General features: G+C 43.4%; 1 protein-coding gene and 1 long non-coding RNA gene across 5 annotated transcripts in view; one reads left to right on the plus strand and one right to left on the minus strand.

Annotated features, from left to right (window-relative positions):
• Positions 1-18228, minus strand: part of Ryr3 (ryanodine receptor 3) — a 553860-nt gene that overhangs the window by 112269 nt on the left and 423363 nt on the right. For all 3 annotated transcript variants that reach the window (XR_015684544.1, XR_015684543.1, XM_087655160.1), the window contains exons 51-60: positions 17790-17953; positions 15789-15867; positions 12134-12223; positions 11035-11181; positions 10777-10839; positions 9468-9543; positions 9234-9357; positions 7419-7534; positions 6699-6766; positions 5662-5783 (exon numbers count right to left, since the gene is read on the minus strand). Coding sequence is in view for 1 of the 3 variants with exons in the window: in XM_087655160.1 (XP_087511286.1) it covers positions 5662-5783; positions 6699-6766; positions 7419-7534; positions 9234-9357; positions 9468-9543; positions 10777-10839; positions 11035-11181; positions 12134-12223; positions 15789-15867; positions 17790-17953 (1049 nt within the window). In the remaining 2 variants the exon portion in view is untranslated. The remainder of the gene's footprint in view (positions 1-5661; positions 5784-6698; positions 6767-7418; positions 7535-9233; positions 9358-9467; positions 9544-10776; positions 10840-11034; positions 11182-12133; positions 12224-15788; positions 15868-17789; positions 17954-18228) is intronic.
• The window catches only part of LOC120101913 (uncharacterized), an 8296-nt gene continuing 4939 nt past the window's right edge, over positions 14872-18228 (plus strand). The window contains exon 1 of one of the 2 annotated variants that reach the window (XR_015684546.1): positions 14872-15106. This is a non-coding gene — a long non-coding RNA (uncharacterized LOC120101913). The remainder of the gene's footprint in view (positions 15107-18228) is intronic. The other variant, XR_015684545.1, reaches the window with a different exon arrangement.

Below are 18228 nucleotides of genomic sequence, written 5' to 3' on the forward strand. Positions count from 1 at the left end.
AAAAAAAATCACATGATCATCTCAGATGCTGAAAAAACATTTGACAAATTCCAACAGCTCTTCATGTTAAAGGTTTTAGAGAGATCAGGGATAAAAGACACATACTTAAACATAATCAAAACAATATACAGCAAGCTAATAGACAACATCAAGCTAAATGGAGAGAAACAGAAGCAAACCCACTAAAATCAGAGACAAGACAAGGCTGCCCACTCTCTCCCTATCTATTCAATGTAGTACTTGAAGTTCTAGCCAGAGAAATAAGACAACTAAAGGAGATCAAGGGGATACAGATTGGAAAAGAAGAAGTCAAAGTATTGCTACTTGCAGATGATATGATAGTATACAAAAATAATCCCCAAAAGAATCTCCCAGAGAAGTCCTACAGCTGATAAACAACTTGAGAAAAGTGGCTGGATACAAAATTAGCTCAAAGAAATCAGTAGCCTTCCTTTATACAAACGATAAACTGACCAAGAAGAAATTTACCCTTCAAAATAGCCACAAATAATGTAAAATATCTTGGTGTAACTCTAACCAAGCAGGTGAAAGTTCTGTATGACAAGAACTTGAAGCCTCTGAAGAAAGAAACTGAAGAAGCTATCAGAAGATGAAAAGATCTCCCATGATCATGGATAAGTAGGATTAACAGTGAAAGTGGCCATTTTACCAAAAGCAATCTGCAGATTCAACGCAATCCCCATCGAAACTCCAACAAAAATTTTTATGGACCTTGAAAGAGCAATTCTTCTTCTTTTTTTATTGGCTATTTTTATTTACATTTCAAATGTTACTCCTTTCCAGGTTTCCTGGACATAAGCCCCCTATCCCATCCCTCTCCCCTTCTTCTATAAGGGTATTCCCCTTCCCATCCTCCATACCCGCCCTGGTATTCCCCTACACTGGGGGTCCAACCTTGGCAGGACCAAGGGCTGAAAGAGCAATTCTTAAATTCATTTAGAAAAAACAATAAACCCAGGATAGCCAAAACAATTCTGAAGAATAAAAGAACTTTGGGAGGAATTACCATCCCTGACCTCAAGCAATACTACAGATCAATAGTGATAAACAAAACAACAAACAAAAATAAAAAACAAACAAGCAATAAAACCCTGCATGGTATTGGTACAGAATCAAACACTTGATCAATGGAATCAAAGATCCAGAAATAAACCCACAGACTTATGGACAACTTGACTTTTGATAAAGAATGCAAAACTATACAATGGACAAAAGAAAGCATCTTCAACAAATGGTGCTGGTCTAACTGGATATCTAAATGTAGAAGAATGAAAATAAATCCATATTTATCACTGTGTACAAACTCAAGTCCAAGGGGATCAAGGACCTCAACATAAAACCTGATACACTAAATCTTATAGAAGAGAAATACCCCTGAACACATTGGGACAGGAGACAATTTCCTGAACAGAAACCAGTGGCTCAGGCTTTAAGATCAACTGTTGATAAATGGGATCTCATAAAACTACAAAGCTTTCTGTAAGGCAAAGGACACTGTCAATAGGATAAAACAGCAGCCTACGTCTTCACCAATCCTACATCTGACAGAGGGCTAATGTCTACACAATGGAATACTATTCAGTTATAAAAAACAAAGGCATCATGAATTTTGCAGGCAAATGGATGGATCTTGAGAATATCATCGTGAGTGAAGTAACCTATTTCCAAAAGGACATGCACAGTATATATTTACTTATAAGTGGGTATTACCCATAAAATACAGGGTGTCCATGCTATACTCCTCAGACCCAAGGAGATTGGACAGGAAGGAGGGCACAAACAAGGATGCTTGAATCTTATTTAGAAGAGGAAATGGAAAGGTTGTGGTAGGCAGATAGAGGGCAGGAATTGGGTGGGAGAGGGGATCAGGAGGAGATTGGAGGGTTTGGTTTCAGGTGTAGGGAGGAGCAGTAGGGATGGCCATGAGAATGAATGGAAATCTGTACCCAGTGGTGTGGTGGGGTTTGAGGGCATCTCTAGGGAGAGACAGAGACATGAGATAGGGTAGGAACCTAAGAATCAATGGGTGTGTCCTTAGCATTGTGTATATGTAGTCTGGGGAGGCTGTGTTCTGTGGCTAGGGAGGAACCATGATGGAGTGATAGGCACACCAACCATCTCACAAATATGTTTGACCCAAACTTATTCTGTCTACAAGGAATGCAGGAATTGGGGATGGAGCAGAGACTGAGGGGATGGCCAACCAATAACTGCCCTAACTTGAGACCCATGCCATGAGGAAGCCCCAATCCCTGACACCATTGATGATATTCTGTCATGCTTGCTGACAGGAGTCTAGCATGGCTGTCCTCTGAAAGGCTGGACCCACCAATGACTCAGACAGAGGTATACACCTACAAAGAATGGGGAGCTTTGGGACTCTTATCAAAGAATAGGAGGAAGGATTGCACCCCCTTAGGGGATAGAAACTCTATAGGAAGATCAAGAGAATCAACTAACCTGGACCCTTGGGGCTCTCAGGGACTGAATCACCAACCAAAGAACATACACAAGCTGAACCTAGGTCTCCCTGCACATATGTAACAGATAGGCAGCTTGGTCTTCATGTGGGTCCCAAACAACTGGAGAGGGGGGAGGGGCTTGCCCAAAAGCTGTTGCCTGCATATAGGATATGTTCTTCTAGCTGGGCTGCCTGGGCTGCCTCAGTGGGAGAGGAAGCGCCTAGCCTTGCAGAGACTTGAAGTGCAGGGTGGGGAGATACCCAGGAGGGACCCCACCTGCTCAGAGGAGAAGAGGAAGGGAGATGAGGAAAGGATTGTGGGAAGGCTGACCAGGAGGCAGGCAGTGTGCAGGATGTAAAGTGAATCCATTTTTAAAAAACTACACAAGATTCACATGCATGCAGGTAAAATATTTACAGAGATGAAATTAAAAATAAATGAATACTATTTTAAATATATAAAAAATAAGGTAGACCGAGACTGAAGGATTCAATAAAAAGGTATCTGGTGTATGTCAGAGGCCAAAACAAGAAAATCACTAGTTTCAGACTTGCCTAGGATGGACTGTTGAGCTGGACCTTTAATTCTAGAACTTTGGTGGCAGAAGCAGGCAGATTTTTGTGAGCTGGGGGCCCATCTGACTTACACAATGAATTCTAGACCAGCCAGGGCTACACAGTGAGACACATGAAACAAAGAAACTGGAGTCCCTAGTCCCTTAAACAAACAAACAAACAAACGAAAGGGAGGAAAAAGAGTAAAAGAAGTAAGGAAAGAAGAAAAGAGTCTGCTAGGGCGAACATACTCAGTGCAAACACAACTGCTTCTGTGGGAGACACCAGCTCACAGATGGATTTGGAAGCTATTTGCAAGGCTGATCAGCCCTCGGTTGTATTCCAGCCATGACAAATGGTGCCTGGTTGAACAAATGTTACATTTCCATGAATTAATAGTCTAAGATCAGCAGATGAAGAAAACAGACACACCTGCCCTCTGTCGGATTATCTGAATGTCTTGCATGGCCCTTCATTCCCCTAGCTATGTATGGAGCACCCTAGTTCGAATGTAAAGGCGTACGATCTTGGGGTCGGTACCTGGTTCCAAAGTATCCTGTTCTGGCAGGATGGGGTTTCTTCTGTCTTGAGTGGGACTAGGTGATCACAGCCCAGAAGAAGGGGCAGGTGTAAGTGGCACACTTACTCAGGTGGGCAATAACTCTCGTATATGAAAAAATCAATTTCAGTGCCTGCTCATGCAGTGTTTAATAAATGTTAGGCAAATCTTCGAGCTGAGTATACTCCTGAAGACTGTGATAGTTAGTGGCTGAGCTCTTCTTCAGTGTGCCGTGCATGTTCATTGTCAATGGAGAGCATTTAGAGCTTTGCTATTTAGAAGTCTGATCCACACGGGGCCTTTCATTGAACAAACAGGGAGGATCTGAAGCATGCTAGACAGCACCTTTCAGCCTCATTATGAAGGTTCTTCTGTGTTAAGGTCTATGAAGGAACTCCTACTTTATGCCTAGAGGAGTGTTAGGCTGGTGTGTGTGTGTGTGTGTGTGTGTGTGTGTGTGTGGGTGTATGTGTGCATGTGTGTGCATTGTGTGCATGTGTGTACGTGTGCATGTGTGTATGTGAGCATAAGTGTGTGTACGTGTGCATGTGTGTGTGTGTGAGCATATGCGTGTATGTATGTGTGCATGTATATATGTATGCATGTATATGTGCGTGCACCTGTAAATCTGGCAGCCAGAGGATAATGTCTGGTGTTCAATCACTCTCTATCTGATTCCTATAGACACAGTATCTCTCGCTAAGCGTGGAGAGCTAGGTAGGTGGCCAGCAAGCTCCGGTGATTCTCCTGCCTGAGCTCCCTATAACGCCTGAGCTTCAGGTGCACATGCAGCCACGTTCAGCTTTTTATTTAGGTGCAACGATCCAAACTCCATTACTCATACCTGAGCAATGGCTTAGGGTTTTACTGCTGTGAGCAGACCAAGGCAAGTCTTATAAAGGACAACATTTAACTGGGGCTGGCTTACAGGTTCAGAGGTTCAGTTCATTATCATCAAGGTGGGAGCATGGCAGCATCCAGACAGGCATGGTGCAGGAGGAGCTGAGAGTTCTACATCTTCATCTGAAGGCTGCTAGTGGAAGACTGGCTTCCAGGCAACTAGGATGAGGGTCTTAAAGCCCACACCCACAGCTACACACCCACTCCACCAAGGCCACACCTACTCAAACAGGGCCATGTCTTAATAGTGTCACTCCCTGGGCTGAGCATATGCAAAGTCATCACAAACAGCAAGCACTCTTACCCAGGAGCCATCCCTCAGCTCTGGAGATGATACTTCTCAAATCAACATTTATCAAATCCTGTAGTTCTAGCTTTCAAATCTCAGATTGTTTCCACTAGGACTTGTAAGATCTGAGTTTTATAAATTTAATCTTGCAGGCTTGATAAGGAGGTGACTAAAAGCAGTGTGTGTTGTGTTTAATTTTCAAATTTCAGAAGGACCTTAGCCTCCTTTCTCAACATTATTTCACAGTAATTAACCTGTGTATATATGTATTTCACAAGTCCCATCAACACTCCAAACAGTACAATTCCATTCGTTTCTGAAATCACCAAGATATATATATATATATATATATATATATATATATAGTTTCAAATCAAGATACTAATCAAGACTCTGAATCACTAATCGTCATGTTGTGCATCATTTCCACAAAGAACTTGTCATTTAGTCTCCAGGGAGCTGATGTCTTAAATAGACCACATTAGCACTGAGAATGGCAGTTTAAATAAGTGTCCTTCTAGGACCCATGTGTAAGAAGCTGTCTCTCTCTAGGGTACTGCTACTGAGAAGTTAAGGATGCTTGGAGGATAGAGATGACTGGGAGGTTTTGGGTCAATGGGACATGCCCTTGAGGAGGTCTTAGGATCCTGTCATTTTTGCCTTCTGGCCATGAGCTGAGCAGTTTTCTTCCCAGTGAGTTTCCTATCACTGCCATCTGGATCCCTTACCATGGGATCAAAGAAAGGTGTCTACTGGACTTGAAACTTCAGAACTGTGAGCTAAATAAGCCTTCTAGCTTTATGTATCTCAGACATTTTGTTACAGTAACTCAAGGCTGACTAACACAGTGGCCCTCTCTTGATTTCACAGACTTACCTGGCCACCATTTCTTTCTCTTTATGGGAAGCATACCCACTGCTGCTAAGCGGCTTCAAAGGAGATGACAGGAAATAAAGGCGGTGGTTGGTGAAGTACTGGTCAACCAGTGGGAGGAGAACCTGGAAACCACCAAACATCACTTTTAAAGTTGGTGACTGAAGTTTATCTGCCAGTTCCTTTTAAAGAATTCATTCTCAGTGAGCAAAGGCATCTCAACACTGGCTGCGGAGTTCCAGGAAATTCTATTCTTGGTCTCACCTTGCATCATCATCATCATCATCATCATCATCATCATCATCATCATCATCATCATCATTTTCTGTGCTACTAACAAGAGGTGTTGGAGTTATGCAAAAAAAAAGAAGAAGAAGACTACTAACAAAATAAAGGCACAAATAAATTTGCATAAGGACTTGATCTCAAGGCAGTATCTGGGAAACCCAGACTTCCTTCTTGGCCATTGCATCAACACCTGCACTCCAGGCATGGCTGAGCCCTCAATTTAAACCTTGGTCTCTGCTTCTCACAGCAAAGATATTGAAAGGCACTTCATCCTTCTGAGCAGGGTTGTGTGGACCACATCTATTGGTACCCAAACGCATTATCTCCTTTTCAGCGTCAGCACAGCTGATTTCAGTGAGACACAGGGCGAGGAACTTGCTTAGCTTCCTTTGCAGCTGGAGTAATTAAAATGTCTCGCTGGTGGCACGGGTCAGAATGTCAGAAAAGCAGCAGCTCGTTCCCACTGTCCTTTGCACATCAATTCCCCTCAGATGCAGTACGGTTGAGCTTGTTTGCAGCACAGTAGCAAGAAGCACAGTTACAGATGGTGCAGACCAAGGCGGGAGGCTCTCTAAGCTACAGTGTGGAGCTGAGCCCACTGCATACTTCCTTGGAACTCCTACCCACACTGGATCTGTTCTACAACAAGGAAATTCACCTCTGTCTCACTGAAAGCTTTTGGAGTTTTGAGTCCCTTTGATGGACCCCTTTAAACCCAGTAGTAGATCCTGAGTGAAAGAGGAAACACTTACTTTGGCAAAGAATTTGATCTCCTGGTCATGGGGAGACTTTTCCGTTTTCCCACTGCTGACAATGGCTTCTACAAAGACAGGAGTAACAGACTTTGGTCAGGACAGACAAACAAATGAACCACCACGGTGTTTTTAGAAGCAACGCAGCTTTTTGAAGAGATAAGCCTAGGTGCTCTCATGAAGTAGTGTCTTATAAAACACGTTGAGACTGCTGGTTGGGCATGCTTGTCAACTCTCTCACGACTGTCTCACTACACCCTTTTCTGAAGCAGCTTCAGTGATGTTTGCAGTCATAAAGTGTGGGAAAAGTTAATGGGATGGATGAGTTGCTTTATAAAACAACAAAAGAGCTGATCAAATCCAGCGGAGAAGCTAAGGAACTAAACTAGGTGGGGGGATTGGGGGGGGATAAGTCTCAGCCACTATTCTCCACCCTAATTATATGTCTCTGTGGACCACTCATGGGGCTGGAGAGATGGCTCAGCAGTTAAGAGCACTGGCTGTTCTTTCAGAGGTCCTGAGTTCAATTCCCAGCAACCACAGGATGGCTCACAACCATATGTAACGAGATCTAATGCCCTTTTCTGGTGTGTCTGAAGACAGCTACAGGGTACTCACATAAAATAATAAATCTTAAAAAAAAAAAAGATGGTGCATAAGTAGATCACTCTTTCTAAAGGAACACCAAATTCTTTCCTGGCATTTTGCCGCTGTACTTACCCAAGTGGGCAATAAACTCTTGAGCAGAGTCAACGTACTTCAGGATCTTCCTCAAAAACTTGTAGGCAAATCTCTTTTCCATGGAGGAGGCATCCAGCTCCATGTCCTTCACGCCTCTAGAGTGGACAGAGGAAAGCCCCAGAAGTAGCAGGGAAATCCGAGTGACTGGGTCATCACCCATCCTCCCCGTGTTGCTGGATTTACTGTTCAGCATTGACAGTTGTTCTTAGTGGCTCATCCTCTGACTGACTGACTCCTACACTTGGACTTGACTCTGTGAGCCCGCAACACTTTGACCAAAGCAATTTCTCACTAGAGTCTTTGGAGAGATCTTTGTAATTATGACTGAAAGATACTGAGTTGGAAGCCAGAGAAGTTGACAAACACCTCCTCATATGTTTGCCCTGAAGCTGTCTGTAAATACACATGAACGAAATATAAATTATGTGGAATAATAGAAGCGATGTGTTATTGTTAGGTTTCAAATCTGGGTCAAAGGGCTGAGGTGCCCATTTAACATATCAAAGCAGACCTGGCCTCCAGGTTCTCCCAGCATCTCTCAGCCCCTACCTATTACACGGTCTGTTTGCCTTACTCTGCCCTCTACCTGAACTCTCCAGCCCAGGGGCTGGGCTGTCCTCCCCCCAGAGGCTCTTCCCTATATAACCCAGCCATTTTGGTTACACTGCCCGGGTCCTTTTATTTTTTTTTCTGTTATGCTCTCCTTTTGGTCTCTTGCCCTTTGGGTTACTGTCCCTGGTTCCCCTCTGTCCCTAATTTGGTTATAATAAAGGAGAAATTTCTTGTCTGCTAGCAAGGAATTTTATCAGCAAATTACACTCCGCATTCTTCTTAGTGTCAGAAAGAGGATTAAAGCAGGCAGGGAGTCTTTCTCAAAAGCTTCCCTGGAGGCTGTCTCCTGCAGTATGACCTTTCCTACCCGGCAATGTGGCAAACAGGCTCTGTCCTTTTCTTCATATGAACTACAATAGAAATAGTTCTGTGGTTTTTATTTACTTGGCACTAGCTAGCAAAAATCTATAGGAAATTAAAAAGGGAAAACATCTTGCTTGGCAACTACTTCTTTGAGGAGGAATGGGTATATCAGAGCAGGATCTCCACTTGGTTTTTCCTCCTACAAAGAGGTTGACAAGCACAGTGCTCTGGAGTCCCACAGACATCTGACTAAAGACTTAGGTAGTCCAAGCCAACTTGATAGAAAACATTCATCAGTGTGTGGTGGAATGTCTTAGGACATCTCGCTGTGTTCTATCTCCCTCGGGGAGCTGCAGCTTCAGAAGAATCAGCTCCTGTGCCTCAAAGGCTGCTTCTGTTGGTTGTGCTTGCTGCTGTTACTATTATGTAGCTTAACAAAGTATAAAACAATCAGATCAAAGGGTGGAGGAGCTGCTGGTTCTATGAAAATCAAGGGGCTATTTTATGAAGACCATCAGCTGCAAATTCATAGATACAGTTTGGAGAAATCTAAGAAATAATCTGGCATATCAAAGCTTGTTTTGCTCGTGCCTCAAATTCTTATTTCACTTTAAAGGCAGCTAAATTCTAAAGCTTCCTGGTTGTATTATGAATATTGTTTAGCACCCCAGTTGCTGGGGAATACATTAAGGACAAGCTTTGACCTATCACATAATGTTTGTGAGTGCATATGCGCTCATTCATTATAAGCCTGTTCAAAGGTTTCAAGCCCTGTCTTGAATCTAATGGTGTTTGTAGCTAGATGATTAAGGACCCCATGGTGAGATCAAACTCAATCACCTCCTCCACCCCACCAATCCCATATGGAAGACGACTTACCTAGAAACTAGAATGCCATTCACCTGGAGGAATTTGAACAGGTCCTGTGCCTTTTCTCGATCCCTGAGCTTTTCCTTGGCAGTCAAGGTGTCATATGGTACCAAAAGAGGGTGACTGCCACCACCTGGAGTAAGATGAGAGATGAACACAGTGTCTTTGTTTGTACTTCTGGGAGAACAGAGCTACCCACCGCCCTGTTTACTTTCCCCACAGGATGCCAGGAAACAAACTCACCTTTGCTTTCCAGCTCCAGCTTCTTCTTCTTGGCCCAGATATTGTGATAGTTTTCAGCCACCACCTCCACCATTCCCTGTGCCCCACCCCGGAGACATAAGAGAGAAAGAGAGCAAGAAAAATGGCTTCATATTCTCCTGGTTCTGGAACAGTTCCACCAGATGCTATCCCCCTGCTGCCGGAGGCCTACCTTTATTAATCAGTCTGTGCGACACACCTCATTAGCTTTTGTCATCCCACACAGAGAAAACCATTTCAGATTCTGCCCTTCCTTTGCAACTTATTATCCTGGCAGTTGAGTGCATCCACGAGAAACACACGTTCCTGCCAAAGCTGCACAACCCCAGCACCTTGCTTAGCTTAATTTCATACTTCGTACTCAAGATAGGGAGCTGGGTAGGAGAAGTCAAGCCAAAGCCAAGAATCTATGAAAATCTTTACAGATTTTTAACAAAAAAAAAAATCACACCTTGCTGAAAGCTACTGTCATTGAGATTTATCATATAGAAGGGATCTTTCTGTGAGGTGTATATAGCTTTGATCCAGAGCAAAGGATGTCCTTTGTGGAAAAACAAAACAAAACAAAACAAAATGAAACTCCCCATAAGGCCCAAGGGGCTGGTCCATTGTCTTCTTCCCCAGGCTAGAGCAGAGGCCACAGATACCGATATGCGCAGGAAGGAAGGAGTGGAGGGAAGCACCTCAAATGTTTAGGGGCATCTTTTTGGTTTTATAGCTGTGGGTCCTACAGTGATTGCTGTCTTGCACCATTGTTGGGAAATTGAACATATCTATCGGGGCATGTGCAGGGTGTCCTTATGGCTTCTGAGATTGACAAGGGCCAGACAAGCATTTCCATCGGGTGCTGCATTACACCTAATTTCTCTTTTTTTTTTTTTTTTGTTCTTTTTTTTTTTTTCCGGAGCTGGGGACCGAACCCAGGGCCTTGCACTTCCTAGGCAAGCGCTCTACCACTGAGCTAAATCCCCAACCCCATACCTAATTTCTCTTATTTTATTTTAGGAGTTGGACATGAAGAGACCTTGCTGACTATTCTTCCTTTTATCTAGTCATCACTCTTTATGGTGTTCTTGGAAGCACAGATTCCCCTTCTTAGATGACTGGTTAATTCTCTGGTGTTTCCCTCACAGACTAGGCATACCACAGCCCTCTTTAGGTTTAATATCATAGTTGTGATATGTTCTAGGCACAATCTCTGATTTTCTCCTTTAACTCTTCAGAGGGTAACATGCTTTGTACTGGAAAGGTCTAGAAAGCACCAACATTCTGCATCTAGATCAGCACTGACCTGAAGCTCCCTGGACAGCACAACATTTGAGAGATCCAGAGGGGCAGGGCTGTAGCTGTTGCCCTAGGATAAAAGAACCAGAGTTACTAGGTTTGCCATTGTTTTCTTTCTTCCCATCAGCCTCCACGAACGAATGGCTGTCCTAAACCCCACCAGTTCACTTTAGGTGGTCCCATCATCATAACCCATCAGAAGTTTTCCTAGATTCATCATGGTTTCTGTTGGCCAAGTGATGGTTACTGAGTGTGGCAGTCATACCTGATTGGACTGGGACACACATCGAAGCTTCTCATTCTCTCTTTGTTGAACCAAAGCTTCTCCTTCTTTGGTCCTTTCCACTGTCCAGCCCACAGCCAGCATGGTTTTCAGGGACTCTCTGGCAGGCCAGCGATAAATTTCCTTCTCCTAGAGGAAGTGTGTACAGAAGAGCCATGCAGAACACTCTATCCTTCTCCCCACAGCACATGGAGGAGGTAATTTGTTCCATTCTTTCCTCACAAGGTCAAAATGTCATGTGCAGCATCTCAAATAAAATGCACAACCTTTCTTAATACTTTTGAATATAAGATCCCAGGCCTGCAGTCTTTTTTACTAGGGGAAACAAACCAATATTATCAATGACATTATCTACGGTTTATAAAGAAGTGAATGACCAAGAAAAATACTCATCGTGTCTTAGGCTTAAGACGGAACATTGTCAAATGCATTTACACTAGGCTTTGCCTTGCTCCTGAGAAACAGAACTTCTTAGAATTCTTTTGATAGACCCAATTTCATGAATGGTCAACACACACACACACACACACACACACACACACACACACACACACACACACATTATCCGTGACATACGACACTAAACTTAAGGTTAAAAAGAATGCTTACTGATTGTAAGACTGGAATTCAGAGATGGGATGAACATATACTTAATAGGAAAGAAAGAAAGAAAGAGAGAAATAGAGAGAGAGAGAAAGAGAGAAAGAAAGAAAGACCCATTTCTACTTCCAATGGAACTTTCTGTATTCCACATAGCAGAACTCTCTCTGGTCTAAATATTTTTCTAGTAATTTTCCATCCTGTTTTAACAGCTTAACAGTCTAACAAAACCTCTTCCTAGGTCAGTTGCAGGAGGAGCACATTTTGGACCCCCTGTTAGTACTAAGTACTTAGTAGGGCTTCTTTCACCCATGATTTTTCAGAGTGAAGGAATAGAAAGTGGAGGCTTGGGAAGTGGTGAACACAGGGTCAGTTTGCTAGTTCACAGAACCTGCTAGCATCATGAGAGAGGCAGATTGTCTGATACGATCCCAAAGGAAGGACACAGCACAGCCACATGGTTACAGATCCTGTCTCTTACCTTCTCTGTTAAGGTCTTGAAAGGCCGTATTAGTGGGTGGGTCTTCACATTTTCATCCAGAGAAATCCCATATTTCCATCCACTGTGACTCTGTAGAAAGTTCTCAGTTCAAACAAAGAGCCAGCTAGATGACCCAGATCTCTGCCTGTTTTCTCAAGTAGCATAATGGATCATGACAGAGATTAAGAAGTCCCTTAGCAAGTGTCTAACTGAGCCTTTCAGGCTGTCAAGTCTGTGCCTCCCGAATCCTGACCTCTGCTCCTGAATTCCTTCTTGTTCCAGCTACTGTCCTCTTCGTGTTTTTGCTTGTAAGTTTTAGGGCCACGTAAAGGCTGTTTTGGCAAACACTGAGAACTCTGTGCTTCAGAGCAGCATGTCAAAATCACAGCAAGATGAGTAGGTAGGATTCAGAGGGACCAGCTCTACCACGTGCTGTGTAGAGGAGTCTGCTTGGCACCATCACAGCACTGTCTGCTTTTTAGGAGACTTAAGACTGTAAAGCACCACTCGAGGACACTTTCTTCAACAGAAATCCTGGGCACCATGGATATAGAGCTAAGTAGGAGCCCCTGACTTCCCCAGCCTCAAAACTCTAAAACTCCTAGCTGCTTATTCTGTTCTCAGTCTCTGCCTCTGCTTGTCAAATGGGCAAAGTTTCTATCCCTTTCCAAGAGACACCTAAGTCCTGGTCACTCCATCTAGGTCTGTGGTTGCAGTTAGCCCTAATGACTGATGTTAAATTAGTATTTCTAAGAAGAACTGACCCCTAATTTCCAAACACTGGGCCCTGCTTGATGTGCTTAGTAGTGTGTTTAAGCAGGACCCAACAGTTACTTCTTTAAATACCCCCTTCTCTTGGGTTTCTTTACCCCTCTTGAGCTCCCACTTAGTTTTTAATGCTCTATTAGGGGTCCTTGTTTACCTCACTGAATACCTTCTATCTCTCTGCCTCCTAGGTTCACTCCTTTGCCCACCTCTCTCGAGCTGACTTCCTGCTTAGTATTGAGCTCACCTACCGGACTTTAATAGATTCCTAAGCACTCTCCCTGCTTCCAATCGGTCACCTATTCATGGATTAATTTTCTACTATTGTTCAGTGATATTTACCAAAATCGTCCTGCTAGAGAACTCTTTTCTCTTGTGATTTCTGACTGTCACCTCCCATCATGGGAGGAATGAAAACTCTCATAGGACTTCTAAATCTGAAAGCCTCTCCACATTTATCTCCTACCCCACTCCATGCTCTACTTCATGTTCTAGCTCTGTGGTTCCCCAACGCTGATAAATCCTCTCTTGCCTCGCTTGGTCCGCATGTGCTGACTCAGCAATAAACTCATCACTTCCCTGCAATGACTGTCTAGCCATCTTTTATAACAGGCTGTAAAGTTACCACTCTAGATGGCATTTCTGGACACCAACTGTGGGATTTGGTACTCCTATGTGTTCTAAGCCTGTTCTCATGCCAATCATGGAACTATATAATCTATACCACTGTGGCTGGATAATTCTCTTTCTCCCATAGGAAGAAATTTTCGATTTTGTGTGTATGTGTGAGTGCACGTGAGTTCAGTGCCCTCAGAAGCCAGAAGAGGGTGATGTAACTCTCAAAGCTTGAGTTATGGGCAGTTGTGAGCTGCCTGGTGTGGCTACTGGAGGTGTATTTAGGGCCCCTGTAAGAGCAATAAACACTTCTAACTACTGAGCCATCTCCCCAGCTCTAGGAAAAGGTTCTTGAGGTCAGGGGGAAATGCTCTTCTCTTGTTAGATAATCCACACTGCTGGGCAATGTTGAGCATGTATCCGTGCTCTCATGAACCCTCATACTGGTGCCAGGGAGTGATACTGATCAAACTATTCAAACACTAGTAGATATGTTACTGAAAGTACACATGTGGAACTGTTATAAGTATATTAATATATTCATATATAAATAATTTTAAAAAATACTGTGAAGGAAGAGAATGAGGTACAAAGATGATGTATATAAGAAATCAGCCTAGGAAAGAATACTTAAATTGACACCCGCAGGGTGACATAGGGATAGCAGTGACTGCCTTGCTCAGTCAGGGAAGTGTTTGTGCACAAGTATAGTCTATGCCAGAGGGTCTAAAAGTTTAAGGAGTGGCTGGTGGGCAGAGACAAAAGGAAGATCTCATTGAGAGTCAGACAGGGCAGTACTACTAGGCCATTTGGGGATTATGACCTTTGTTTTAAGAAGAATTAGAACCTGTTAAAGAATTTTAAGATGAAACAGGGACTGGACAGGAAAAGCACTAATATCATGTGACCAAATATGCATATTGGAACTATTACTTGTTTGTGGTGTGAAGAAAAGGCTGGAGAAAATAAATGCACATGAGGAGGCCAGCCAGGTGGCCAGCCATTGGCTGGGGCCAGAGATGACAGCAGCTGGGGCTGAAGTCAGTGGGTGCTGTAGAAATTCATGAAGTGTCCAAGGGGAAAATCCACACATGCAGATGGATTGACTATGGCTACGGATTCATAGAAATGCTGTTTCTCCTTAATCCATGGTTTGGACAAGTAGCCACGCTGAAACTAGAAATTAGAAAACCGATATACTCTAGAGTAAAAAGTCCAGCTGACAGCCTATTTTTGTTTTGTTTTGTTTTTTCTTAAAGTTTTATTGGCACACAGACCCTCTTTTATTGTCAGTATTTTGCCTGTGGCTACCTTTGTGCTGTAACAGTGGACATGAGTCGTTGCCATGGAGGCTGTCTGACCCACAGAGCTGCAAGTGTTCACTACCCATTTCATTATAGATTATAGATTATTTGATTATTTCCTTGACCTTTACACAGAGGCTTGCCAATTCTGGTCTAGAATCATGAGGTACAGCTTATTCTACAGCTCAGTGCTTGTTGTCATCAGCATAAGTAGGAGACCTTAAGAGGATTAGAGAGGAGCACAGATCCGCACTGAACTGAGATGCTGGCTCATGGTTTCCTTTTATCTGTGAGTATATGATAGGAAGATGCTGTTTCTCCTTAATCCATAGAGACTTTTTATGGCCCTGCCTTAAAAATGTGTCCACTGTTGTAATGGTCCCATTCTTCAATGACTACTCACTCTAATCTAGCGTGTTTTTTTGACACAGCAATTAAACTTATTAAACAGTCTGACCTCATGTGGGATGAATTTTAACAGCAGATGTACCAAGTGCCTAGAAGTTCTAGCAGCCCCCACTAAGGGAAGACCTCATATGGCCTTCCTGGAATACAGTTCAGCTTCCTACGCAAATAGAAGAGTGGGGCCTTCGATTTTAGTCTTCTTTTCCTGCACCGAGTTTGAAGAAACATTAAATACCATGCTTCCCACCCAATGAAGCACTATGTTAAGCACACATGAGAGTGTGTTTGGGCATAAATTCTAGGCAATGCAATGATAAGAAAGCTATTGACAAATACAGAATTGTTCATCTCCTTGAACACTACAAAGGCAGCACCAGCAGCTGCCACCGCCTCTTTCTCTGACCCCTACCAGCCCCAGGAAATTGCTGCCCAGAAATAATGAATGCTCTTGGCATGGAGACTGTCACTTAGACAAATCAGGCAGATTTCCAGGATCACACCCAATAATGTTCTTGGGCTTCCCCCCTCCTCTGCCTGACAATCGTCAATCGGCTGATAATGCCTACCTTGTCGCAAGCCCATTTATCATGAGAATGCTCAGCGTACTTGGTGACAATGTATTCCAATTTTTCAGGCAAGGAAAAACTGTGAATTGAGAAAAAAAACATTATCGACTCCATAAGCATTTTAGCTAGACATGGTAGAAGGCAGGTTGAAACAGCAATTTGCTGTCACTCACGGGATTTGCTAGCGGCCTATCTCATAGCTTGAGCTACTCAGACACAGTGACACTACTGAGGAGGGTGGAAAGGCCAGTGTTGTGTTTCAGGCACCCAACCTGGCTTGATTTCTTTGCAGAATCATCTGCACATTGGTGGCCTTCCTCCAGTCGCTCTGGGCTCCCCTGGCTCCCAAAGTACCACTGTGGTTTCAGAGCCAGTTCTGGTCTCTGTCACTGAGAATCTTGTCATCCTATAGCTCCAGTTTGAGAACAATAGATTGTGTAGCTAGAAGGTCAGATGTTAAAAACATACTGGTTGTCTATCATTTTGAATTAGTGACTCATTACGACTAGTGTTTTGGAAATAGAGTAGATGCCATTTCTGTTTGCCTAGCAGCTCTTATCCATTCTTCATTTTCCTGTGTATCAGATGGTCTTCTGGTATTGCATATGATGCTAGGTGCATGGCCAGCAAGGTCAGGTTTATGACTAGATGGATCAAGTTCACTGGAATCTAGAGTTCGATAAGACAAGGGTGTCTCAAAGTGACTGATTCAATGGCGACAGCTGACGATCTTCACTGTCCTTGGGGAGGCTTGGCTCACGAGATTTTTATTAGGTTCTGGTTATGACCCCGTGTCCTGGCAATCAGGGCTTATTTGTTTTCGAGATAACACTAGTGTTGTTCTCACATTTGTTTGTTTGAAGCAACAAGAGCTGTCAACATACTGTGGAACATTGGCACACAATCGCTGGAGTGATGCTGATAACATTTGTAACACATCCACTCATCACTTCTTTTACTCTGTCAGCTTTTTGGCTGCTTACATTCTTACAAGGAGAACTTCTCTAAAGCCAGTGTCTATTTTTTTCCTTGCCCAAGCTTCCGTTTTTTACCACATTCTTTATTCCATTCCTGCAGGAGGCCCGATTCTGTTTCTCACCGTCCCCTCAATCAAAGCTTCCTCCAATGGAATGTGCACTTAATTTCCCAATGATGCATTTTACACGTTAGAAGAGCTGACACTCCTAGCAAGGGCTTAGGCTCCTATTTGAGAACCACTGTCACCCAATACAGGTCTGGGGGATCGTACGGGGTCAGGCTTGTTCCCCAGGTTATTTGGAGGAGTTTTGTGCTCTTCATTAAAATGTACCCAGGGAGGAAGTCAGTGCTCCCGGACACACACTTGGAACTGGGGAGGGCCTCACAGTCCAACACAGCAACTATTTTGCCCCAAGGATAAATTGACTTGAATCTGCAGTTGGATGAGAGCATCTGTTGTTCTGTGAGTGTCAGTAAAAGATTCTGGATACTCATGGGAAGAACATATAAGGCACTACTATAGGGTGACTCCAAAGATCTAGTGTCATTCAGTATGGCAAAGAGCAGATCCAACCTCTCAAAGGACCACAAGCGTTCTGCTACCACAGAGTCTTGCTAAGGTTCTGCTATCACTATGGCGTTGTTTTGGTGTTATTATATCTGTATAGGCCTAGTTTGCAAAGAGCAAAGATTTCTTTTTGTCAAAAACCCTCATTAATAAATTAATCACATCACTTATCAGGGTGGACTTTGTGATGCCTCAGACAAGATTTATGCTGTGAGTGTGTCCCTTTCATGTATTAAACCAACCCCTCCTGAAAGCCTGAGATATAAGTAATGTAGTATATAATCAGATATGGATGGGCTAAACCTTGTTTCTGGTGTGACTTGTAGTGTCTAAGGAGATGGTGAGCAGGGTTGCCAGGAGGGAAAGGGGGAAATGAGTTTCTATTATAGTCTGGAAGAAAGTTATTGGCTACTGTGTGGAATATAGAAACAGTTTGGAAGTGGTCTTGAACTTACTTCATGGTGTTGATAGGTTTGGGGTCAAAGTTTCCATCTGCATCCACTGAGACCTGCTTCTCCAGTGTGGCCGTGATTCTAGTATCTAAATAGTCCGGTGGCAAGGCTCCAGCAATAGCACTGAGGCAAGGCAGGGCCATTCGGAAAAGGTCCGGGTCGTATTTCTGCAAGGAAAAACAGAACACTCCAACAGACAGACCAGGACCACGGCTGTCACACAGAATCATTCTCTCACCAATAGAAATACAGACACAAAGGTTGCCTTTGCAGGTTGACCTTCAATACTCTTGACAGAAAACTAAAGAATTCTTGGAGGGTTGAAGGACACTCTATAAAGCTCCCAAATTGCCATTCACTTTAAGTTGAAGAATGTTAAAGGTCTGAATCAATGTTGTTCCAAATAAATTTAAAGAATATCCAAGGTTAAGATGGTTTCCCC

The sequence above is a fragment of the Rattus norvegicus genome, chromosome 3 (genome assembly GCF_021556685.1).
Source record: "Rattus norvegicus strain SHRSP/BbbUtx chromosome 3, alternate assembly SHRSP_T2T, whole genome shotgun sequence".
Taxonomy (NCBI): Eukaryota; Metazoa; Chordata; class Mammalia; order Rodentia; family Muridae; genus Rattus; species Rattus norvegicus.